This window comes from Pelophylax lessonae, assembly GCF_965119305.1.
Source record: "Pelophylax lessonae genome assembly, chromosome: 1".
Taxonomy (NCBI): domain Eukaryota; kingdom Metazoa; phylum Chordata; class Amphibia; order Anura; family Ranidae; genus Pelophylax; species Pelophylax lessonae.
Window position 1 is genome coordinate 777,839,218 of NC_138768.1, and position 26,969 is coordinate 777,866,186.

At 47.6% G+C, this 26,969-nt stretch overlaps 1 protein-coding gene across 3 annotated transcripts in view; it reads right to left on the reverse strand.

The window, feature by feature from the left end:
* Window positions 1–26,969, reverse strand: part of LOC309557266 (cytosolic beta-glucosidase-like) — a 243,694-nt gene that overhangs the window by 70,158 nt on the left and 146,567 nt on the right. For all 3 annotated transcript variants that reach the window (XM_082259927.1, XM_082259928.1, XM_082259929.1), the window contains exon 4: window positions 18,445–19,247. In XM_082259927.1, coding sequence (XP_082116053.1) covers window positions 18,445–19,247 — 803 coding nt within the window. The remainder of the gene's footprint in view (window positions 1–18,444; window positions 19,248–26,969) is intronic.

Sequence of the window (26,969 nt, forward strand, 5' to 3'; positions counted from 1 at the left end):
GCCTTAGTTTTCTCCACTAGGTGGTGTTTGCTTTTTTCTCCAAGTTTTATATCACTTGCTTTAGTTTTCTCCACTAGGTTTTCAGCCTGAACTGAGAAATCATCATATTTCTTACACAGCTCCTTTGTTTGCTGAAGTTCTAACGATACATTTTCCAGTGCTTGAAGTTTTTGAAGGAAATGTTTATTCCAGAGGGGTGATTCAAACAACATGTCATCAAATTTCTGATGCTCACTCAGGACAGACCCCAAAACACTGATCCTTTTAAAAACTGCATCAGGCACACTATCCCCTCTTTGGGACAGATCCTCTGTTGCCTTTAATTCCGCTTCAAGTTCTTCCAACTGAATCTTCATCTCTTCTACTTGCTGTTCTAAGGCTTGCTTAGACTTTTCTAGCTCCTGAACGCTTTTCCCAACATCATCCTTGGAGCTGACTAAATCTTCCATCTCTGTACACAGCTGTTTGTTAACTCTTTCTAGTTCAAACTTACACTCTAGAGCTTCCTCCAAGGAGCGAGCCAAGAACAGGGCTTTGCTCTCTTTATCAAGCGCCTCCGTTTCTGCACGGTCGCGTTCTTCTGCATATTTTGCAGACACAGTCTTCTCCTCACCAAACATCTGATCCAACTTCTTTTTCACATCTTCAACACTCTCTAATGAGCCAACGCTTTCTTCCATGCGTTTTTTCATATCTCCTATCTGAGCTTGCAGTGTTGCGACTTGCTCTGATAGGTTTTTCTTTGCTTCCTCCTCCTCTTTTAATTGTTCCAGGAAGCCATTTTTCTCATCTTCCATTTGTTTGAGTTTTGTGCTAAAACTCAGCCTTTGACACCTCTCTTCCTGTAAGAGTTCCTGCGTGTCTTGCAGCTGCGATTCCAAGATAGGGAACTCTTTGGCAATTTCTCTAGATTTGCTGTCTGCTTGAGAAAGCTGATTTGTGACATTGTCCAACTCAACCTGCAGTCGGTTTGCCTTCTCTGACAGCTTAGCACACAATCGGTCACCTTCTGACACCTTGACTTGCGATTCCAGAAGCTGTGCCTCTACTTTTTCCCTCTTATGTTCACAATCTCCTTTTCCCTGCATAAGAGTCTTCACCTTATTGGCTATTTTCTGGGAATGAGAATGTAATTCTGCCACACAGGCTTCTTTCTCCTTTAACTGCTGCTGGACACGTTGGGCTTCATCTTTCCAACTTTCACAGTCCGTACGCAATTCATCTACCACATTGCTCAAAGTGGTGAGCTCATACACAGTACTCAGTAATTTAGCCTCTCTCTCACTTTTCTCCTAGTAGCTGAGAGACAATGTCGTTTTCAGAGCGACATTCTGTTCCTGCACATCCTGCAGGTCTATTTTTGTAGCTTCCAAAGACTGAAGATTTTTTTCCAGCTGATTACGCAACTCCAACATTTCACCCATACTTTGCTTCTGCAAAGTCTGAACTTCAATTTCCTTTTCCATGAGGATGGTATCTTTCTCCATTATAGTCTCTCTACGTTTTTGTAACTCGGAAAAAAGAAGAGGAGTGGATTCTTCCCACTGTAACACCTGAACCTGCACGTTTCTATGCTCCATCCTAAGCAACTCCAGGGCTCGTTCCTTTTCTTCCATTTTCTGTTGCAAGGCATCCAACTCAGCCCTGCACACATACTCGGTTTCCTCCAAACCGATGGCCTCCATTGGCTGCTGGCGTCTCTGTTTCCAGCCTGCCATGCTCTCTTGGTGAGCTGCCATGCTCTCTTGGTGAGCCTTTTGTTGAGCTGCAAAGCTCCGCTGAAAATCCGCATTTGCCTCAGTGTTGCTAGGGACAACAACCTCTCTTTTTAGCAGACTACGTTCAAGCATGGATGGGGCTCGTTCAGACGGTAACATCCCCTCCATCCATAGAATCCGGTCTCTCATTTCAGCTATCTTTGCATCTTCCAGGCGTTTTGACCGCCCCCTCTTCAATAACTCCACAATAAATTTTTTCACAGTCCAGCAAAAAATTTTGAGACCACTGTCTCTTTAAAGCCAGTAGCTTTTCTCTCTCTTGCAGGATCTCCTTTCCTGCAGACACAGTTTGTGCAGTCTCATGCACCAGACAAAGTTCATCGAAAATTTTTGAGACCACTGTCTCTTTAAAACAAGTAGTTTTTTCTCTCTTTCAGGATTTCCTTTCCTGCACACATAGATTGTGCAATCTCATGCACCAGACAAAGTTCATAGAACATATGCACTTCTTTGCAGGGATCTCTGCTTCTGCCCAATGCATACCTCCACCATATCTGGGGGATTAGCTCGGTGGCGGGCGTGGATGACCCCTTTGGGGGGTGCGTTTACACAGGGAGATAGCCGAGAAGTGGTTGCAAACAACAGTTTGGTTTATTCTTGCAATTTACTTCACACAAGTGCAAGCCTCAAAAATATCAAAATAAAAATAAAACACAAAATAAATCCTTGCCACTGTGGGCGGATACCTTCTCACATACAGGAACCTATCTAAGGAAGTCTGTCTCCAACCTACTGTTGGGCAGACTTGGCTGATCATACAGCAGACTCTCCATAGTCCATGTTTTTCTTCACACAACAAATGTCCATTGAACATGTCCCTTTACTCTTCACATAGAACACATTCCTTTGTTTGTCTCTTCACATAGCAAACAGTTAATTTATTTCTTTTCACCTAGAAATAGTCCAGACCTCACCTTGAGTAGTCTTCACACTTTTTACCCTCCTCAGCGCACATCACTCCAGGAGGTCTTCTCCCATGCTCACACAGCGTGGGGAGGCACACATCTGACTGTCCTCCTCTCCCCAGCTTCACACAGTGTCAGGAGGCAGCAATCAATAGACTTACTTTGGACAAATTATAGAGGCCTTAACTTCCTCATTCCGAACAGCTGAAGGCCTTTCAACTTCCTTAAGCCGTCCTGGCTACCTTTCCTGCTGCCTTTGCAGCCGACACCCTATAGTAATTGGTGAATTTTCTAAACCAGGTGGAAATGTATCTCCTGTCTGTGACTACATCCACAGATTTACCTGACTTCCTGTCACAATATATATATATATATATATAAAGAGTTCTATATATCATATACAAACACTGCTCATAAAATTAAAGGAACACTTTTTAATCTATATATATATATATATAGCATCAAGTCAATTGAACTCCTTGGATATTGATCTGGTCAGTTAAGTAGCACAGAGGTGATTGTTAATCAGTTTCAGCTGCTTCGATGGTAATGAAATCAACAACAGGGGCACTAGATGGGCAACAATGAGACAACCTCAAAAACAGAATGGTTTCACAAGTGGAGGCCACTGAAATTATTTTCCCTACTCATCTTTTCTGACTGTTTTCTCACCAGTTTTGCATTTACCTAGGGTCATTGTCACTACTGGTAGCATGAGTGTCACGGAACCATGAACCAGACGTACAACAACAGATAAGTGAAAATAAGACAGCTTTATTGAAAAACAAGCTATAAAGCAAAAGTCCAAACGGATGGCGAAACCGATGCAGAGTCTTTGCGAAGCCAGGGGTCTGGAACCAGCAGGGTAGTCAGACGAAGCCAGGATCAGGAACCAACAGGGTAGTCAGACGAAGCCAGGAACAGGAACCAGAAGTAGCAGCAGTCTTAGTAGCATGTGAACACAGGAGGACCAAGCAGGGAACTGAGCCACAGACCTCCTATATATATGAGCTAGGCATCCAGCTCCTCCCAGTGGGAAGGAGGAGCCGCAGGGTGGGAGGCTACAAGAAACCCAGAAACCAAGATGGCCGCCAGCACATGTCAAACGAAGGAGAACAGCAAGGAGGTAAGACCATGACAGTACCTCCCCCTCAAGGGCCCCTCCTCCGCGGAGTAAAGAACGGTTTTTGAGGGAAGCGTGCATGGAAGGCTCGGAGCAAGGCAGGAGCATGGACATCTGCGGAGGGAACCCAGGAACGCTCCTCAGGACCATAACCACGCCAATGAACCAAAAACTGCACCCGACCGCGGACCAGGCGAGAGTCCAGGATATTGCTCACCTCATACTCCTCACGATTGTCCACTTGGACCAGACGAGGCCGAGGAACCGAGGAAGTGAAACGATTACACACCAGTGGCTTCAACAGGGAGACATGAAACACGTTGGAGATCCGCATGCCAGGAGGAAGCGCAAGGGCATAGGCTACCGGATTTACCCTGCGAAGCACTCGGAAGGGACCAACAAAGCGAGGCGCCAGCTTGGGAGTGGGCACTCGAAGGTTGAGGTTGCGGGTGGACAACCATACACGGTCTCCGGCCTGGTAGGAAGGAGCAGGCGCTCGTCTGCGATCAGCCTGGAGTCTCTGGCGCTGCGCAGAGACCTCAAGGGACTTCTGGATCTGTACCCAAGAAGCACGTAGAACGGAAAGGTGATCCTCCACAGCCGGAATATCCTGGGGAGAGAATACCTCCGGTAACACGGCAGGTTGGAACCCATAGTTGGCCAAGAAGGGAGACGTCCCAGAGGAAGAGTTCACCGCCGTGTTCCTGGCAAACTCAGCCCAAGGCAGGAGGTCAACCCAATTGTCTTGGTGATCGGAGACATAGCAACGAAGGAATTGCTCCAAGGCCTGATTGGATCGTTCTGCGGCCCCATTGGACTGAGGGTGGTAGGCCGAGGAGAAGGAGAGATGAATCCCCAACTGGGAGCAAAAGGCGCGCCAGAACCTGGACACAAACTGACTCCCCCGATCCGACACAATCTCCTTGGGCAAACCGTGCAACCGGAAGACCTCCCTGGCAAAAATCGTGGCCAACTCCTGTGCAGAGGGTAACTTCTTGAGAGGAACACAGTGGCACATTTTGGAAAACCGATCCACAATCATGAGAATGACCGTATGGCCTCGGGATGCAGGGAGGTCCACAATGAAATCCATCCCCAGGTGTGACCATGGGCGCTCCCCGGTGGCTAAGGGTTGCAGAAGACCCACCGGAAGGTGCCGAGGGGACTTACTCTGGGCACAAACGGAGCATGCCGCTACATACGCGGCGATGTCGGAACGTAGGGAAGGCCACCAGAACAGACGTGAAACAGCCCAGGACAGCTGATTCTTTCCAGGATGCCCCGCGGTCTTGGAGTTATGGTAGGTTCGCAACAACCGAGTGCGCAACACCTCAGGCACAAAACATCTGCCGTTGGGTCTCCCAGAGGGAGCACCGGCTTGAGCCGCCAAAATCTGCTCACCCAGGGGAGAGGTCAGGCTGGTGCGAATGGCGGCCAGGATCTGATTCGGAGGTATGACCGAAGTCGGAATCGACTCCTCCCTGGACAGGTCGGAGTACTGCCGTGATAAGGCATCTGCCCTGATGTTCTTGGAACCGGGTAGGTAGGAGACCACGTAATTAAAACGTGACAAGAACAGAGCCCATCTGGCCTGACGTGGTGTCAATCTCTTGGCCTCAGAAAGGTAGGTCAGATTCTTGTGGTCCGTCAGGATGAGGACCGGAACCACCGAACCCTCGAGCAAGTGCCTCCATTCTTTAAGAGCCTGCACGATGGCCAATAACTCCCTGTCACCAATCTGGTAGTTGCACTCAGCAGAAGACAGTTTCCGGGAGTAAAACCCACAAGGAAGCAGAGGACCCTCTGGTGTTCTACGCTGAGACAGAAGGGCGCCTACTCCCGTCTCGGACGCGTCCACCTCGAGGACAAAGGGCAACCCAGGGTTGGGATGCGACAGAATCGGAGCCGACACAAAGGCGGACTTTAGAGCCTCAAAAGCTCGGATGGCCTCGGGCGGCCAGACCTGGGAATTACTGCCCCTCCTGGTCAGATCCGTGAGAGGTTTGGCTAGCATGGAAAAGTCCCTGATGAACTTCCGATAATAATTGGCGAAGCCCAAAAAGCGCTGCAGGGAACGAAGACCACTGGGCTGGGGCCACTGTAAGACAGCCGAAACCTTCTCAGGATCCATGGAGAACCCTTCAGCGGAAATGATGTAACCTAAGAAGGTTACCTGGGATCGGTGAAATTCGCATTTCTCAAGCTTACCGAACAGCTTGTTCTCTCGTAACCGTTGCAACACTCGTCTGACATCCAGAATGTGGGTCTCCATGGACTCAGAATATACCAGGATGTCATCCAAATAGACCACCACACACTGCTGCAACAGGTCACGGAAAACATCGTTGATGAATTCCTGAAAGACTGCGGGCGCATTGCACAGCCCAAAGGGCATAACCAAGGATTCATAATGACCGGTCCTGGTGTTAAACGCGGTCTTCCACTCATCGCCCGCCTTGATCCTTACGAGGTTATATGCCGCCCTCAGGTCGAGTTTGGTAAAGACCGTAGCCCCTTTAAGACGGTCGAACAGCTCGGAAATCAAGGGTATCGGGTAAGCGTTCTTGATCGTGATGCGATTGAGACCCCTGTAATCGATGCAAGGCCTCAACTCACCGCCCTTCTTTTTCACAAAGAAAAATCCAGCCCCTGCCGGGGACGAGGATTTGCGAATGTGACCGCGTGAAAGCGCCTCCCTCACGTACTCCTCCATGGCCTCATTCTCTGCTACCGACAGTGGATAGACTTTGCCACGAGGAGGAACGGCACCAGATTGTAACTCGATGGCACAATCGTATGGGCGGTGCGGAGGTAGGGCAACCGCGCGCACCTTATCGAATACATCCCGGTACTCCTCGTATTCAGGGGGCAACAGAGAGTCCGAGGAAGTACACAGCAACTTGACAGGCCCATGGATGCAACTAGCCCCACACTGCGGTGACCACGAGAGGATCTCGGCCGATCTCCAATCGAAAATCGGATTATGCTTCTGGAGCCAGGGGTACCCCAAGACCACCGAGTAGTGTGGAGACGAAATAACCTGGAAGCAGACCGACTCTCTGTGAACGGCACCAATGGCTAACCCCACTGGAAGGGTCTCATGAGTCACGTGTGGCGGCAGAAGGGGTCTGCCGTCTATCGCCTCAAGAGCCAGAGGTGAACCCCGAGCCTGCAGAGGAATGGAATTGGTGGCAGCGAACACACTATCAATGAACAAACCACCAGCACCAGAGTCCACCAACGCCTGGGTCGTCACCGAGCCCCCGACCCAGGAGAGGACAACAGTGATCAGTGGTTTGTCAACACGGGAAACCGGGGACGAGGAGACTCCACCCAAGATCTGCCCCTGACAGGATCTCAGGTGCGAGCGTTTTCCCGGACGGTTCGGACATGCCAACCGAAAATGCCCACCGAGACCACAGTACATGCATCGGCCCTCGCGTCTCCGGAGTACCCTCTCCCCCTCGGACAGGCGAGCAAACCCCAGCTGCATGGGTTCACCCCCAGACAAGTCATCCCCAGGAGGCGTGGGAGGAGAGGGAGGCACGGGTGGGACAGCAAACGTAGGCGCCAATCTGTTAGGAGGCCTCCGCAGACTCTCCTTAAAGGAAGGTCTCTCCCTGAGTCTGGTGTCAATCAAAATCAGGAAAGAAATAAGGGACTCGAGCTCCACTGGTAGGTCCTTAGCTGCAACCTCATCCTTCAAGGCATCCGAGAGACCATGAGAGAAAGCAGCGACCAGAGCCTCATTATTCCAGCCCACCTCTGCTGCCAGGGTACGAAACTCAATGGCGTATTCAGCTACGGATCGTGAACCCTGTCTGATGGACATAAGGAGCTTCGCAGCAGAGGCAGCACGAGCCGGCACATCGAATACCTTCCGAAGAGAAGCAACAAAACCGGAAAACTCGGCAACCACCGGATTGTTGTTCTCCCATAAAGGGCTGGCCCAGGCCAAGGCCTTGTCCGAGAGCAGCGAGATCAGGAAGCCCACCTTTGATCTCTCAGTAGGAAAGGCATGTGGCAGCACCTCGAAATAAATGCCCACCTGGTTAAGGAAACCTCGGCACTGAGTTGGCACTCCCCCAAAGCGCTGTGGAAGGGGGGCAGAACCGGACATACCCCGAAACACCGCAGGCGCAACAACAGGTGTCGGGGTAGACTCTGGCGCAACAACCGGAGCGGACCCAGGAGCGACAACCGAACCATCGGCAACGGGAGCGAAATGAGCCGTGCGTTCAAGCAGGGATTGCAACGCCACGGCGAACTGACCCAACAGGTGATCCTGCTGATCAAGTCTGGCAACCAACGTGGGTAGTGAGGATGGCCCTGTACCGTCAGAATTCATGGCCTGTGGTACCGTGCGTTCAAGCAGGGTTTGCAACGCCACGGCGACCCGACCCAACAGGTGATCCTGCTGATCAAGTCTGGCAACCAGCGTGGGTAGCGAGGATGGCCCTGTACCGTCAGAATTCATGGCTTGGTCCTAATGTCACGGAACCATGAACCAGACGTACAACAACAGATAAGTGAAAATAAGACAGCTTTATTGAAAAACAAGCTATAAAGCAAAAGTCCAAACGGATGGCGAAACCGATGCAGAGTCTTTGCGAAGCCAGGGGTCTGGAACCAGCAGGGTAGTCAGACGAAGCCAGGATCAGGAACCAACAGGGTAGTCAGACGAAGCCAGGAACAGGAACCAGAAGTAGCAGCAGTCTTAGTAGCATGTGAACACAGGAGGACCAAGCAGGGAACTGAGCCACAGACCTCCTATATATATGAGCTAGGCATCCAGCTCCTCCCAGTGGGAAGGAGGAGCCGCAGGGTGGGAGGCTACAAGAAACCCAGAAACCAAGATGGCCGCCAGCACATGTCAAACGAAGGAGAACAGCAAGGAGGTAAGACCATGACAATGAGGCGATACTTGGACCCTATATAGGATGCAAAGACAGTCCCAACTCCTCCAGGATGGCACATCAATACATGCCATTGTTAGAAGGTTTGCTGTGTCTCCCACCACAGTCTCAAGAGCATGTCGGAGATTCCAGGAGACAGGCAGTTACTCTAGGAGAGCTGGACAGGGCCATAGAAGGAAGAACAGGATAAGTACTGCCAGAGCCCTACAAAATGACCTCCAGCAGGCCATTGATGTGAATGTTTCTGATTGTTTGGTCAGAGACAATCAGAAATAGACTTCAGGAAGGTGGCCAGAGGGCCCAACGTCCTATAGTGGGCCCTGTGCTCACTGCCCGGCACCGTGGAGATCGATTGGTATTTGACCCGAGAGCAGGAGTAGCCAGACTGTAAAGGTTAACACTTTTCCACCATTTTCAAGTGGGTTAATGCCCTTACAGGTCAACCAAGATAAAAGGAGCTTCCTCCAAGTACCTGGGTTGATCCTTGGGGAAATACTGCCAAACTGTAGCTGTATACTCTGCTGGAGAGGTCACACCCTTTGGAGCCTAATCAGGGTTCCTGGAGAGGGTCTTATGCCTGAGGACCTTACAGACTTGTAGCTGTTAATGGACTTACTGCCTTTGTGGATTACTACCAGTCATGGACTTTAAGGGACTTGCACTACCTGTTGTGAATGATTGCCTTAATGGACTATTGCTTTCTTGATTTGCCTTCTGTATAAGGTATGCACACTCTGAGATATTAGATGAGCTTTGTACAGGAATTGTTTTGAAACTGTTTTTTGAGAACTGTAAGGTATTTAGCGATTACCTCAGTAAAGGATCTTGTTTGCTTACTTCCTTTGCCTGGTCTGAAGTCTCCTAAAGGGGTGCATGCACAGTGTATCAAAAGATAAGGGGTTACACCACACAAAGGAGACTGAGCTAGAGGAAAATGCAATACATGGATCTAACACACAGAGTACTTTCCATAGGAAGTTAATGTGTTGTTGCTAAGGACTACAGTGTTTGTATTACATGCAATGCAGCCAATCATCCAGGAGACGGGTGACTTGCAGGGGTGACATTTGGGACTGAATCTGTGGCACAGATTGCCTAGGGACCCAGTCTGGAGTCATGGAAGAGAGAGTATTTAGAGGGGGCCCCGGGAGAAGAAACCAAGCATGGAGGTTGGAGAAGGAGACAGAGAGCTTTTCCTGTTTCCCATAGCAACCATGGGATAAGAGGCCTGCATTGCCTAGGGGTACCAGCCTAAAAATGCTGCACATTTGTTAAGTGATGTCCAAGCATCAGAGTGTCTGAAGCGTACAAGTGTCATCAGTGTAAAAGTTAACAGTGTCATGTTTTTTTTCCAAACAACAAACATGTTATACTTACATGCTCTGTACAATGGTTTTTCACAGAGCAGCCCAGATCCTCCTCTTCTCGAGTCCCACACTGACACTCCTGGCTCCTCCTTCTTGCTGAGTACCCCCACAGCGAGCAGCTTGCTGTGGGGGTACCTGGGCAGGCTTGCTCCCGAGCCGCAGGTTTGTGTGTCCATTCACACACAAAGTCGTGGCTTGGCTCGCACCCTCCGTCACCTAAATGGCTTACTGTCTGTGATTGACTCCCACTGCTGCCAAAAGCCAATTAGGAGTGCAAGTCCCCAGAGAGGCAAGGCTCTCATGGGCATCGCTGGATTGAGAGGGTGCTCAGGTAAGTATTGGGGGGGGGGGGCTGCTGCTTGTTCCTTTACAACCACTTTAATGTTGACTGTCACAGAAGTGCAGTGCAGTTCCACTTGTCCACCACACAGGCACCTAAACCAAAAACACAAAGACCAAGATCCAGCAGGAATAACGTTATTCTGTTTGGATAAGATCTCTGTGGATGATAGGTGTAACCAGAAAGGGCATGGAGGAAATGTCTTCTTCAGTGTGTTGCCAATTATTTGGATTTTAAATATCAGGAGGTCACACAGTATCTGACCACACTACATATACACATAGCATAATTGCTGAACAGCACTAGAAAAGTAGCATGTATGTATACTAAGAAAATATAGCAGTTCACATTCCAATAACATACAACAATAATCAGATTTTTACATTAAAGTGTATATCCAGGGGGGGCGCATGCGCGGAACTCGCCGATGTCAGACGTGTCTGACTGAGCTCCGCTCCGTGAGGTGACAGCCCGCCGCTCTCCCCGGTGACCAGCCGCACAATCCGCAGCCCGATCTCACCCCGCAGGCTCCCGCAACCCCCCCTCCGCCCTGCCATGGTCTCGGGAGGTGCCAAATCGAAATTAAAGAGCCGCAATATCCGTGATGTCCTGGTCAGGGCATCATCCAAGATGGCGCCGCCGTCAGTATCCCGCGCCGGAGCCAGCACATCCAGGTCCCCCAGGATTGCTTTGCCTCACCCAGATGAAGGTGAGTCAGACACTGACTTCTCACCCACTTCGGGGGCAGCTGCAACATATGGCCCCTCAGAGTCTGCTATGATGCGGCATTTTGAACACATCCTGCATAAGGCCCTCAAGCACACCTCAGACCAGATAACTGACAGACTTACTAAAGAAATCAGGGAGCTGGGCCAGCGCACCGCTGACCTGGAACTCAGGGCAGACGAACTTGAGGTCAGTTTCTCACACCACTCCGATGAGCTAGAAGCCCTTAGGGAGGAAAACCAACTTCTACAAGCACAATTGGAGGACCAGGAGAACAGGGCTCGACGCTCCAATATCAGGATTCGGGGGATCCCTGAAACTGTGTTGGACTTACAATCCACAGTGACTGCCCTCTTCCAGGAACTCTCCCCCTCCATCCCTATTGAACGCCTGGAGATGGACCGCATACATAGGGCTTTGGCCCCCCGCAAACCTGAGGGACCTCCCAGGGATATCATAGCCAAGCTCCATTTTTACAAAACTAAGGAACAACTCCTTCAGGCTGCAAGGCAGAAAGATACCCTCCACTTCCAGGGCTACATGTACCAGCTTTTTGCTGATCTCTGCAAGGCTACAATCACCAAGCGTAGGGCGTTCAAACCCCTTTTGCAAATTCTCCAACAACACCATATCATTTACTCCTGGGGCTTCCCATTTTCACTGCGCTTCACCTACCAGGGCCGCAAACACACCTGCAAGACCACTGATGACCTTCAACAGCTCCTCCAAGACCTGCACCTGACCTCCGACCTAGTGCCTCCCACCGCTCAACAACAGCGCAGACGCTCCGCTTCCCGCTCCCCTCTGAAACCTACCGCTACCACATCCACTACCCCTAAGCGGAGCCGGCACATCTCCCCCCTGCCTGCATTTATGGACTCGATGGACTGAGAGCCCCACCTGCATGTGTCCCTGCCTTTTTTACTTCACCTACTTTGAGTGACTCTCGCTACTCGGTTTTACACCTACTGACTTTGATTTTCTTTTTTCCTCTCCCTCTTCCCCCCCCCCCTTTTTTTTTTTTTTTTTTTCTCTCTCTTCTTTTTGTTTATCTGCTGAACTGACTTTGCTTCCCAGGCCAGCCTCGCAGACTTCTTCCGGCAGATCCTGGATCCCTCGTCAGACGGCACCACTTCACGGGACACCGCTTCATCACTAGGCTCACCCGGCCTGACAGCAACTACACAGTCTGGACGGTATTCACGGTAACCATGTTCCCGCCGGGAACTTCCTATCCTCCTTTACTACAGGATTCCCTCCTGACGGGGACAATGATGGACCCTTTCTCCCCCCCCCCCCCCACACTTTTATTTTGTTTTTTGCGTTTCTTGCTCGTAAATGCTTGTATGTTCCTGATATTCTGTTCACTCCTACTGTTCATGCTGCACCCTCACACGGATGCCCCTCCTTTTATTCACCGAAGACTCCCCTGGTCACCACCATGGACTTTATCACCTTCTCACGCCCGTGGGCGGATCTGTCACCCGTCGGCTGCCACTGCTGCCCCAACCCGCCACCGGAACCCTCCTCTAGGAGACTTCCCGTGGTGGCCCATCTCCCTCAGCGTAGGCGGTCACCCTCTACGTTGACGGACAATGTTTTTGATTTTTTATTTTGTGTTTTTTGTTTTCTTGCTTGTGCTGATATGTCTGCTGATTCCAGTGTCTCTTCTTTCCTCCCTTTCTCTCCCTAGTCTGTGCCTTCTTTTGCCCCCTCCTCCCCTCCCCCCCCTCTCCCCTCCCACTCGCCGGGGGGATCCGGTTAATGTCACACTGATCCCTGATCTAGTCTCCCGCCTCACACACAAGCGATGGCCTCCTTGAATGTATTGACCCTCAATGTGCAGGGTCTCAACTCTCCACAAAAAAGACGCAAGGCCTTTCGCTCATTGGCCTCTCTAGATGTGCATGTAGCTTGCCTCCAGGAGACACACTTTTCAACCTTGCATACTCCCAAATACCTAACTTCCTCTTATCCTCAATTTTTTACAGCGTCTGCCTCGGTTAAGAAAAGAGGGGTTTTGATAGCTTTCCACAAATCGGCACCGTTCACACTCCATTCATCCATTGCAGACCCTGAAGGCAGGTACCTTATACTCATTGGCACCTTACTGGATACGGAGGTAACCCTAGCTTCCTATTATGCACCTAATGTAAACCCCCATGCCTTTCTCTCCCATTTTCTTCAAATCACTGCAGAGCACAAAAAAGGCACACTTATTCTCTGTGGAGATTCCAATCAGGTCCTCTACCCTTTCCTGGACAAATCCCCGGCTACACCCTCACGGTCAGCAGGTAGACTCACCTTCCAGCAGTTACTCCACACCCACTCTCTGATCGACACGTGGCGCGAACATAACCCATCCAAACGACAGTATACTTTTTATTCCAACCCGCACAAGACATCCTCGCGTATCGATCATATACTTACCTCTATAGCGACTTCTCCCTCCCTCTTGGCTTCCTCGATCCTCCCAATCCCCTGGTCTGATCATAACGCAGTAGTCTCCACCTTCAACTCCCTAATTCCCAAACAGCGCTCCTTCACCTGGTCGCTGAACGACACCCTCCTAACGCACCCTTCCCACAGGCTAGAGATAGCCGAAGCACTAGAGGACTATGTCACCCATAACGACACCTCTGACGTTACACCGCTTACGCTTTGGGAGGCACACAAGTCCGTCATCCGCGGCGCTCTCATCAGCCTGGCCTCCCGCCGCAAAAAAGAACGCCGACGGCTCTATGACACCCTGAACTCAACCTACACTGGTGCTTATGACCAGTACCAATCACACCCCACCCCAGACTCTCGGCTTGCCCTCGACGGGGCCGCACTGGAACTGGATCTTTTTCTCACTGATTCAGCTGAGAAGCAACTGCGACGCTCTCACCACCGGTTTTACACCAAAGCTAATAAACCTGACACATTTTTAGCTTTGTCCCTTCGCAACGCCACAGTCCTCCGAAAACCAATACGCCTTAAGACCACCCCTACCACCCATACCAGCAATCCGGTCAAGATCTTGGAGACGTTTCGTCAACACCTCTCCAAGCTCTACTCTCCTCCTCAACCCCCCTCTGACGCACAAACTTCTGATTTCCTCTCTGACCTCGACCTGCCCACCTTATCTGCTTCCCAACGAGATACTCTTGACGCACCCATTTCGGACCTCGAAATTCGTAATGCGATCAAAACTCTTAAACTCAATAAAAGACCAGGTCCTGATGGGTTTACAGCCAATTATTATAAACGTTTCTCTGACCTCCTGACCCCTATGCTTAACAAGGCTTACAACTCCGTGCTTAAAGGTCACTCCTTTGGTTCTGATTCCCTCACCGCAGCTATCTCGATGATCCCTAAACCACAGACGGACGACTCCTCTTGGGCCAATTACCGCCCGATATCCCTTCTTAACATAGACGTTAAGATCATGGCCAAAATCCTAGCGGCACGCCTCAACCCGATAGTTGGATCCTTAGTGCACAGGGACCAAACAGGATTCATCCCCTGCCGCCAGGCTGGTGATAACGTGCGGAGAGCGATACACCTAGCGCACCAGGCCCGCCATCGTAAAGTCCCCACATGCTTCATCTCCCTCGACATTAAGAAAGCTTTTGACACCCTGTCTTGGCAGTACCTGCAGACTGTGCTCCGCGTGTGGGGTTTCGGACCCCACTTTTTAGCTTGGATCTCCTCACTCTATTCCTCGCCCTCGGCCTATGTGCGTTATGCAGGATTTCGATCTTCCACCTTCCCTATAGGCTGCGGCACCAGACAAGGATGTCCCCTCTCACCTCTCCTCTTTGCCCTCGCCATTGAACCCCTAGCCCAGAAAATTCGTGCTTGCCCTGATATTAGAGGCTTGGAAATAGGGGGACATCACCACAAGTTGTGCTTATTCGCGGATGATATCCTCCTGTTCCTCACATCCCCGCTGACCTCCACACCCAATCTCCTTGTTCTCCTTCAGCGCTTTGCTGTGATTTCTGGGCTGGTCGTCAACCCTCAAAAATCGAAGGCTCTTAACATCTCCTTGCCCCCCACCCTCCTTCAGCAATTGCAGTCAGTGCTTCCCTTTACCTGGGCTACTCATCACATACCCTACCTGGGAATTAAGCTCACGGCAGATCCCCTGGAACTATTCATGGCCAACTACCCCCCCATGCTGCGTCATCTCACTAAACTCATGGAAACGTGGGCGCCCTTACCTATAGCCTGGTTGGGCCGCATCACGGTAGCTAAAATGGCCTTACTACCTAAAATATTGTACTTGTTCCGGGTCTTGCCTATAGCGGTCCCCCCTTATTACCTGAGACAACTCCAGTGCAGAACCTTCTCTTTCATCTGGGGCAAAACCAGGCCCAGGGTACCCCGTAGGGTCCTCTACCTTCACAAGCTACAGGGTGGATTGGGTGTTCCCCAATTTGCCAAATATTATCAAGCGGCTCAATTGGCGCAGTTACCCAAGTGGCATGCCAGCCAAGAAGTCCCTCTTTGGGTGTCCCTTGAGGCGGTAGAATGCGATCCCCTTTCTGTTGCCAACCTGTTGTGGCTAGCACCAACAGACCGTCGCTCATTGACTAACCCTATCTTATGCCATTCCCTTCGTCTTTGGAACACACTGAAGTTCAAATACAAGCTCCAGTCGCCCCACAACCCTCTACTGTCCTTTCTAAATAACCCATCTTTCCCGCCAGCCTGGGACTCTCCTTCCTCATTCCACAGATGGGCATCGGCCGGCCTGGTTAGGGCCCACTCCCTAACCCTGTTTGATGCCTTCAAGACCTTCCAAACACTTAAAGACACGCATAGCCTCCCTGACTCTGAAATCTTCCGCTATCTACAGATTAAACACTTCCTAACTCCATGCCTTCGCACCGACACATCTTTGCCCACCCTGACCTCCTTCGAACACGTTTGCCTCCATGACCCACATACCCGTGGCCTGATCTCCATGCTCTATTCCAGGCTCACAGACCCCCCGGATCGTGCTCCCCCCCCGTACACTGTTAAATGGGAACAAGATTTGGGAATTACGCTTGACCCTGCAGATTGGTCACATATCTGGCAGACGACGAAGGCTGCCTCACAAAATGTGGTAGCCTCAGAGACGAACTACAAAGTTATGATGCGCTGGTACCTAGTGCCAGCACGTATTGTGAAATTCTTACCCACATACTCCCCAGTATGCTTCCGAGGTTGCTCAGCTGTCGGCACGCACTTGCACATCTGGTGGACTTGCCCTAAAGTTCAAACGTTTTGGCGAGCGGTCTTCCAAATCCTTTCTACCCTGACGGAAGTGCCTCTCTCCCCGGACCCCTCGCTAGCTCTATTGAACCTGAAACCTGACAATGTTTCTAAATTTAGGCATAAGCTAATCCTGCAGGTCACCACGGCAGCCAAACAAACTATAGCGAAAGCATGGAAAACACCAAACTTGCCCTTGCCAGAACTCAAACATAGAGTCACCAACGCGATGATCCATGCCAAAATAGAAGCAATCTTAACTGATAAGGTGGAGAAGTTTGACAAACTTTGGCACCCCTGGGTGACCCATTATCTGCCCTCCAACTTTGACGAAGCCCTGATGCTTCCTTAATCGGCTTCCAAACTTCGAATAGATCACACCACTTACTTCCAGTTTCCCCCCCGGCGATCTGTCTTTCCCCCCCCCTCTCTCTCCTACCCCTCTCCCACCCTCCTGTCTCCTTACCTACTCTGTTCCCCTCCTTCCCCCCCCTCTCTTTTTTCATTACTGCTATGAATTCTTTCTTTGCAAACGTTCTTATCTGGTTCAACTGCTATTGTTCAACCACTGGTCATGTGGTAACGGAGAGCTATGTTTCCCCCTGTTCACTGATTGTAACCTCCTGTTCCAGCTGTCTTGGTCCCTGCCCAGGACAGCCCTCTTTGTCCCATGTTTCCCTCCTCCGGGATCTGATTACCCTCTTGAAGTTGCCTAATCACTCGGCGAGTGCTTGTTGGCCTCACCTCTCCTCCTGGGCACAGCTTGTTCCCTTTATGGGGTGCCTGGGGGACGGGCTCCTTCTACCACCCTCCATCCCCAGATCCCCCATTTGTTCATTGCCTTTGTTGTCACCAACTGAGGTTTTCCTGAGGTTACGACTGTTTGTTACTTTATGATTGCTCTCTGTACCCTGTGAGTTGTTACTTGTGTCACTATAACTTTTCAGTGCATGTTACACGTTGTACTGCATTTGTTAATTTCAATAAAAAATTTTGAAAGAGAGAAAGTGTATATCCAGGCATTACCCAAATTTACATCCAAAGTCCATCCAGTTCAACCCACAGAAAAAAAAAACATACAAAAATCGAAACTCTCCATATAACCAATCTTATACCCACAGTTGTTCAAGGGAAAGGCAAAAAAACAATAAAGTATAATCCAATTTGCTCCAGTGGGGGAAGAAATTCCTTCCCGATTCCCCAAGAGGCAATTGGTTGTTTCCTGGATCTCCTTCACCTATACATATTAGAATCCAGGAATATTTTGTGCATTTAGGAAATAACCCAGGCCTTTTAAAAACAATCTGATGTAAGCATGCCAAGAACTACATCTCCCAAGAGCCTTTTCCCTACATATAGTGCAGGCATTGGGTAGTCAAGGCAGCGGCATTGGTTTACTGGGAAAGAAATGAATGCATCCATAAAGAATGGGAGAGAGGAAGGCAGGGGATATATAAGAGTTCTGAAATCCAGTAGGCAGGGCTGCTATGCTGGTTGGGATTTCAGTGCAGCAAAAGCACTGTTGTGCCAGCCCAAACAAGAAATTTGAAGCACACTGGATTTCTTGCAGATCAACACTTATGTTTCTTACAGCATTTTTAGAGGAATAAAGCATTGAAATGTGTATGGTCTAATTAGACAGATGTAATAGATATATATATTTTTTATCATGCCCAAACATACACTTTAAGTTTATTATATTCACATACCGTATATACAGTATCTAAAATATCAAAAAAAAAAAAAAATGATGATTGGGATTTCCAATTAAAGTGGACAGTAGCAAAAGAGCAATATTTTCCAGAACATATAAGAATATACTGTAGACAACTCAACAAGCCATGCAAAATTTACCAGAAAACATTGTGGCTGCAGCACGTGTACAGTTCCCCTCTGTCTATTAAGTATTAGGTAAACAGGGGAGGTAAAACCACGGCTCTACCACCTGTTTTTGCTAAACCGCCCCTCCCCCACCACCACTACCACCTCCACTCATGTGAAAAAGGCCTTACTGTATATTTTATGGGAAAAAAAATTCTTACCTTTACGTAGGCCAACAGTCTACGAAGGCCCCATGGCACTACTGCTAGCCACTCAACACCAGATATTGGCCAGTTTGGTTCTATGATGCCTTCTGCTCCTGTGTCCGGATTACTATGTGGTTCACATGGCGTAGTATCAAGAGGTTTGACTTTTCTTGAGGTGTAATAATTTAAACAGAAGAAATCAGCAGTGCCTTTAATCATGGCTTTTTCTTCCTCTGTAAACTCAGGAAGCCGAGAACTGGTCAAACCTTCTTCCTTGCTTTTTTGAGAAATTATTGATTTCATTAATGCTGGATAATCTCCATCAATGAAGATTGGGTTTGCAAACCAATGAAGTCGAAAAAACATATATCGCTCTGTAGCTTCTTTATCAGCCAAAGAATTTGGGTCTAAAGGCTCTGCCCAGTCAGAATCTAGGGCTATCGATACACGCCCTTGTTGTTTATCTTTAAAAAATGTGTTATATACATGCCAAGCTTTGGCATGGGCTTTAATCATGTTGTGTGCTGCCATATAACCTCCAATCCCCTTAATTTTCTTTCCTGGTGCAAATATGCCTGAATCGTAGGATAGTCTGGAGGCATAATACGGCTCATTAATGGTGATCCAATGTTTAACTCTGTCACCAAAAGTGGTATAACAAAATTGGGCATATTGTCCAAATATGTCCACAGTCTTCTCTGAAAGCCAACCCCCTTGGTCTTCTACTGCTTGAGGCAGGTCAAAGTGGTGCAGTGTCACCAGTGGAGTGACACCCATCTCCAACAGGCTGTCAATTAGCTTGTTATAATAGTTGATTCCTAAAGGGAACAAAAGCAAAATACATCGTCACTGATGTGTTTTTGAGAAACTTTATATGGTTCAGTTCTCACACTTAGATACACCTAATAGACCAGGGCAAATTCTACATTTCTGCTATGGACCTATTTATTTAGCAATAACTTTGTCATTACTTAATTCCTTTCTGACAGTGTAGTGCCTTTTTTCAATGGCAGGAAAAGTGGGCTTTAACGCCCAGCGGCCACACATATGTCCAGGACAGTCTAACGTTGGGTGCTGAGAGTTTGTGTACTGTACGCTTCCAGCACACTGACCAAGCTGTTTCCAATGGATCAGGGGCCAGCAGGATGGGCTCCTGCTATTGTGACCACTGTGTGAGCCAATCACGTGAACAGGAAGCCACTCTGCCTGATTTTATGGGGCAAAGCTTTTTTTTGTTCATTTGGGATACAGTAAGGGAAGGGTTATGACCCTTGTCAGATTTAATTTCACCATCTGTGTCCCATTGCGGAGATTTTACTTCACTTCCTGTCCCATAGCCAAACAGGAAGTGAGAGGAAATCCCTGAAAATTAAGAGAAATCCTTATGGGACCCCCAGGTCACCAGAACTAGTGTCCCCATTGGAAGATTTCCCCTCTATTACTTTTCTGGGGACAACCCAAAATTTGGGATTTTCTTTTACTTTTTTTTTACTTTCAATGATAATGGTAAACAGGACAAATAGAGAGGGCGAATCTCCTTAACGGGGGCACAGACAGCAATAAAATTGGCAGGTTTTCTAATCCCTCTCTACTCTATCCAAAACAAAAAAAAAAAAAGTTTTGCCTTTAGTTATACTTTAATGTAACTGATATGACGTGGAGGTCAAATGTGAAAAGTCATGTAGCATTCAAATGCACATAAATGAAACAGTGTAAATATGATAACATAGATTAATAAGAGCCACACACCAAATAGCTCTTCCTTTCAAAGATACTGTATTGCATCATCAGTGGTATAGCTGCTTTCACAGTGCCCATGCCCAAGGATCACTTTCATTCATACATTACCCTAAAACGGCTTGATCACAAGGATAAGAGTGACCTGGGAAGGGGAGTTATGTACAGTATGTTTCTCATCATTGGAGCTGCTGTGATAATCCTGCGCTCTATGAATGAACACACATATGCTGCTCAACTTCATACTTGGGTAATTGACAGAGTTGTCTAAGGTATATCTCACTGACAGCTCGGGTATCCAAACCTGCAGGCTGATAAAACCTAAAGCCCAAACCTACATAGACTGAATATAAGTAAAGATATACAGTGCATCCGGAAAGTATTAAGAGCGCTTCACTTTTCCACATTTTGTTATGTTACAGCCTTATTACAAAATTGATTAAATTCATTATTTTCCTCAGACAATGCCCCATAATGACAATGTAAAAGAAGTTTGTTTGAAATCTTTGCAAATTTATTAAAAATAAAAAAAGTCTCATGTACGCAAGTATTCACAGCCTTTGCTCAAAGGTTGAAGCACATTTGGCACCAATTACAGCCTCAGGTCTTTTTGAGTATGATCCTACAAGCCTGGCATACCTATTTTTTGGCAGTTTCTCCTATTCTTCTCTGAAGGACTTCTCAAGCTGTCACGATTACTGGGTAAGGCTCAGAGTGCAATCGCAGGAAGCAGCACAACCGTGGTCAACAAGCAGGGTCTGGTACACAAGAGATCAGCCTGAGTGAGGGAACAAGCAGAAGAGTAGTTGTAGTCTTAGCCAAAGATCGGTACACAAGCAGTGAAGAGCAAAATGGCAGCAGGCAGAGGTGTAGTCCTGGAACGTAGCTGGAGGTCGGTACACAAGTTGAAGATTCAGGAGGATGGAGCACACTAAACTAGATCTTGGCAAAAGCACAATAATCTGGCATCAGGAAGTTTCCAGATTAGGCTTAAATAGGAAGTACAAAGGAGTGGCCAAAGGTTCAGAGTTCACAGGAGGCTGGGCAAGGAACTAGACAGGAAACTGGACAAGGTCTAGGTCACCACATAGATCTAGAATGCATAGATACAGTATAAGCTGCTGGATAGCTCAGCAAGAAGAAGCACTGCCAGAAGCAACCGAGGAATCTGGGCCCTGACACAAGCTCCATCAGGTTGGATAGTAAGTGTTGGTGCACAGCCATTTTCAGAGCTCTCCACAGATTTTATTCCGGTTCAGGTCTGCGCTCTGGCTGGGCCACTCAAGGACATTTACATAGTTGTCCTATAGCCACTCCTTTGTTATCTTGGCTGTGTGCTTAGGCTCGTTGCCCTGTTGAAGAATCAAAGAATCATCGCCCCAGTCTGAGGTCCAGAGCACTCTGGAGCAGGTTTTTTTTATCAAGGATGTCTCTGTACATTGCTGCATTCATATTTACCTTAATCCTGACTAGTCTCCCAGTTCCCTCCGCTGAAAAACATCCCCACAGCATGATGCTGCCACCACCATGCTTCACTGTAGGGATGGTATTGGCCAGGTGATGAGCGTTGCCTGGTTTCCTCCATACATGATGCTTGCCATTCGGGCCAAAGAGTGCAGTGGTTGTTTCATTAGACCTGAGAATTTTGTTTCTCATGGTTAGAGAATCCTTCAGGAGCCTTTTGGCAAACTCCAGGTGGGCTGCCATGTGCCTTTTACTGAGGAGTGGCTTCCGTCTGGCCATTCTACCATACAGGCCTGATTGGTGGAATGCTGCAGAGATGGTTGTTGTTCTGGAAGGTTCTCCTCTCTCCACAGAGAAAAGCTGGAGCTCTGTCAGAGTGACCATCAGGTTCTAAGTTACCTCCTTGACATAGGCCCTTCTCCCCGATCACTCAGTTTGACCGGGTGGCCCGCTCTAGGAAGAGTCCTGGTGGTTCCAAACTTCTTCCTTTTATGGGTGATGGAGGCCACTGTGCTTATTGGGACTTTCAATGCTGCAGACATTTTTCTGTACCCTTCCCCAGATCTGTGCCTCAATACAATCCTGTCTTGAAGGTCTACAGACAATTCCTTGAACTTCATGGCTTGGTCTGTGCATTGTGGGACCTTATAAAGACAGGTTTGTGCCTTTCCAAATCATGTTCAATCAACTGAATTTACCACAGGTGGACTCCAATCAAGTTGCAGAAACATCTCAAGGATGATCAGTGGAAACAGGATGCACCTGAGCTCAATTTTTTATTGTTAATACATTTGCAAAGGTTTAAAAAAACGTCTTTCACATTGTCATTATGGGGTATTGTTTGTAGAATTTTGAAGAAAAAAAATGAATTGAATCCATTTTGGAATAAGGTTGTAACATAACAAAATGTGGAAAAGTGAAGTTCTGTGAATACATTCTGGATGCACTGTACATGAAAGTGTAAGGAATATACCACTCTCAGCAAGTGGAATCCCCTAGTTCACAGTGATAGATACCTTTAGATAGCCCTGTGAAATATTTGTGTATGAAGTTGAGCGGAAAACACGTGTTCATTCAGGGAGTGCAAAATTATCCCCCATGTTCTTGGACTGTCCCTCGGCATCATCACATTTAATGCAGGCATCCATTGGTCTTGATGTTGCCAGGACCTTAGATCATTGGAGCATGGGGGAGAAGACATTGCAAGGACTTGTCTAGCAGAGGAACAGTGGATCAGGTAAGTAGATATTCTTTTCTATGTCTCCTAGACCTAAACGAGCAATTTAAGGTTTAAAGTGGTTGTAAACCCTTGAAATATGAACAAAGGATATCCCTCTATAATGTGTACTTGTCCCAATCCAGAGTACTAAGTGTCATTTCTAACTGCTGCCTTGTCTGTTATCTGCATGAGTCACTTCTGACAAGTTTTCCTGACACCAAGAAAAAAAAAGATGACACAATCCATGTTAACAGCCTTGGCTTTGTACCTGTGTGCTGTGTGAAGGGGGAAAAGTTTCTCTTTCTCTTCTCCCTCCAATCAGCTCTCACTGAGATCTGCAGAGTGTAACTTCAGTTCCCTGCCCCTGCTTTCTGATGCTAAGACAAGCTGTATAAGTTCTGGACTTTGAATAGCTGTAGAGAAGAGGAGACTGCAGATAAACAAGTACAACTTATGTAGGAGGATTTGTTTCATCTCTGTGTATTACCTGAGGCCAGTAACTGCATTAGGTATATGTAAGGGTTAAAGTAGAACTATAGGCAAAACATGTTTTATTTCATTTTGGATAGAGTAAGGGGAGTTAACTTGAATTAAGTTAAGGGGAGTAAGTTACAGTAAGTTATAACCCCATGTCAGATATTTTGCCACCTGTGTCCTATTGTGGAGAGTTCCCTTCACTTCCTGTCCCATAGCCAAACAGGAATTGAGAGGAAATCCCTGCAAAATATGGGAATTTCTTGGGGGGACCCCCAGGTCACCAGAACTAGTGTCCCCATTGGAAGATTTCCCCTATATTACTTTTCTGGGGACAACCCAAAATTTGGGATTTTCTTTCACTTTCAATGATAATGGTAAATGGGACATATACAGAGGGTGAATCTCCTTAGCAGGGGAACAGACAGCAATAAAAACGAACAGGTGTTCTAATCCATTTTCACTCTAGCCAAAACAAAGAAAAAGGTTTTGCCTTTAGTTATTTAAATATTTTAAGTTTCCTAAAGTCGGGCTTTAAAGCACAGAGCACAATGGGCTCTATATATTTAAAAACTTAGTCTAAGCCAACCATTTATAAAAACGTATTCCAAGTCAAAAACACCCATGCGTGACTTCCCTTGTATATTATATCACCATGTTTTCTCTATACTATGCTTAAATATTGTTGTTCTTTTTTAGATAAGAGCTATAATGTTTCCATGCGTCCTGATGAAGCAATTCGGGTGAAACGTGTTGACACATGAGGACTTGTAATTAGGGATGATCGAACGGTTCGGGTCGACCATCGGTTCGGCCCGAACATTGGGTGTTCGAGGTTCGGCCAAATTTAGAACTTTTTGCCCAAAAAGTTCGGAATTCGGCAACCAGAACCGACCAAAATGCAATGGGACAGGAAATGGGCTTTAAAAGCCTGTGATTGGACCAGAACCATTAGCAAAAGCCAATTGAGGGGGCAGGAGAATGCTAGGAATGTGATTGGAGTGACTAGGGGGTCCATAGTCCAATCATTAGTGAATATGCCCCCCAGTATATAAGATAGCCCCCGCCAAATTCCTAGCATTCTTATACGGGACATGGAAGAGAGTGGAATGCTGTTCTGTTACTTCTGTTACAAAGGGCCGGATTTAAAGAAACTGCAGCTTCAAACCTCTATGACGTGTTTCAGTTTCGCCGCGTTCAAATCAATTAACTGGCGCTGCGGCGAATTGGCGAGTAAAACAGCAATAATGAATTCCGCCGTCAGCGGGATTCACTTACGATCGCGGCTTCGCCAATTCGCAAACTTATGTCTTCGTGCTTATAGCAGTTTCACATAGCGATGTGGGCTAGTGGATTAGTGCACACATCACATGTCTGTAATTCATCTCCCTCTGCTGTAGGTTCGAGGCTTACCATCTCCACCTACTTTTTTTATTTTCTTTTTTTGTTTATATTGCTAAAATGTAACGGATTACATCATATATATTGCTAAATAATGTTACACTCAGAAGCGCTTGCAAGCTTACACCATTTTAAGTGTTTTTTTGATCTTGTCTGTGTGTCGAATCGATCTTATGAAGGAAAGTACCAAAGGCAAGTGACCAAACCCCTACCCTACTTCAGGGCAAGATGAAACCTCACAATTTTACCATGGTCTTCTTCCCACATTCCATACAATGTTTAGTTCTTTAGCTATATGTGCTTTTTAGCCTTAACACACTCCTTTTTTTCCACCATACAGCTTTATTCTGCACAATAGCTAAGTGCTTTGCAACTTCACTGCAGTTCACAACGTCATGGGTTCAAATCACATCACTACACTTGGGATCTCTTTTCACTCTCATTTTTTTAAACAGTTTTTTTAAACTATCTTGAATTTGGGGGGGGAGGGGGGTGTCCTACCCAAATTTCAAGCACATCAATGGAAACAACACAATTTTGATTTTATGAGTGTGGTCCTAGTTTTATCGAGATGCAATTCTTTACATATTTACCATGGTTCTTACAATTTCTTGACCAATAAACATAGGTGTCTGATATTGGACTCTCTCCATATTTCAACAACACAGGCCCTCATAGTCCAACACTACATTTGCCTCACACCTCAACACAACACTGTCACATCCCTACTCTACATTACAACCCCTCACATCACCAGTACAAGCAGCATGCAAAGTGCAAAACTCCGGCCTTGGCAGCTTAATGGGCCATACACTAACAATTTGTCTAGACTTTTTCCTGTAGACTTAACCAAACCATATAATAGAAGCTCAAACCTCAACACTTTCAATTTGGATGCAATCAGGCAGGCCCTTGCACTACATAGAAAATGTCAATCGGAAGGATAAAGTCTTCTCTAAATCTTACAGTGTGGATGGCCCTTTTGTCTGTAGGCACCCACACAAAACAAAAAAACACATGTTCAATTCTAATGTATTTATTTATTTGAGAATGACAGCAGAAGGAGGGATGCAGCAAAAGAATATTGTCACTCTCCAGTCCGTGTGCCTTTACAGCGCCAGACCACGATCTTTGCTCCATGGCTACGGGATTCTGATGTCTTCCACAACTTCCGGCAGAGTTCAGAATCCATTCTGCACCTCTACCAGCTCATAGGGGACAGGCATGGCAAGGTTGCTGGGCAGCTTCCAAGCCACTTTCGAAGTTCCAGGGTGTTCATGTTGGTCATTGGCCATGTGCCTTACCAAATATCCACTGACCACAAAAGAAAATGAGTGGAGTCCATCAAGGTGGGTTTCTACCACCTACACCCGCAAGCAGTACCACTCCTGGAAAAATAAAACAAAGGATAAGACATTTCATTATGAAAATCACATCTTAATGCCTGTTTGCTTCATTCTGAACTTCATTTAATTTCGACATCACGAGTGAAATAACACATTTTATGCCAACTTACACAAACCAGAAATCATTAATGTAAACATTTGAATACACACCTGTGACGCCAGACAGCCCATCACCACAGGCTTCCCATGGTACGTGCCATGATTCCAAGATGTTGATGTTCTGGAAAATTACAACACCATAAGATACCAAGCAGCCGTTCATGTTATCAATAACTACACAGGTGGCATAGACACAAATAAACACCTGCCAGCTCTTCTCAGCCCTTTACACTATTCACAATACCAACATGTTTATGGTTAGAGGTGCATGTTTTTGCTCAAGTAACACAATTTTACCAATGTTGACTACACTTTATCTACAATGGCAAGTGTCATTGGCAGATGATAATCACCCTCTGTCTCCCTGTGAGTGGCACCTCTGCTAACTAGCTAATTAATACACATGCCCTATCTTGACCGGTTACAGTACTTACATGTAAAGTGGCTAGCAACCAGGGTATTCCGGGTGGCCATACCGGCAGCGGTGCTCCGCCGCCTGGGGGCCGCCGGCTGACGGACCTCTGGCTCCCTCTCCTCCGTCAGCTCCCAAGAATCATCCCGGGCAACGCACATGTTGTGCAACACGCAGCACGCCAGGATGATCTTGGAAGCCTTTGTAGGAGAGTACAGGAGTTCACCCCCAGGCCGGGCCAAGCAGAGAAACCGGGACTTGAGAAGACCTATGGTCAACTCAATGATACTCCGGCTTCTCCGCAAGGCCCTGTTGTAATTCCTCTCTG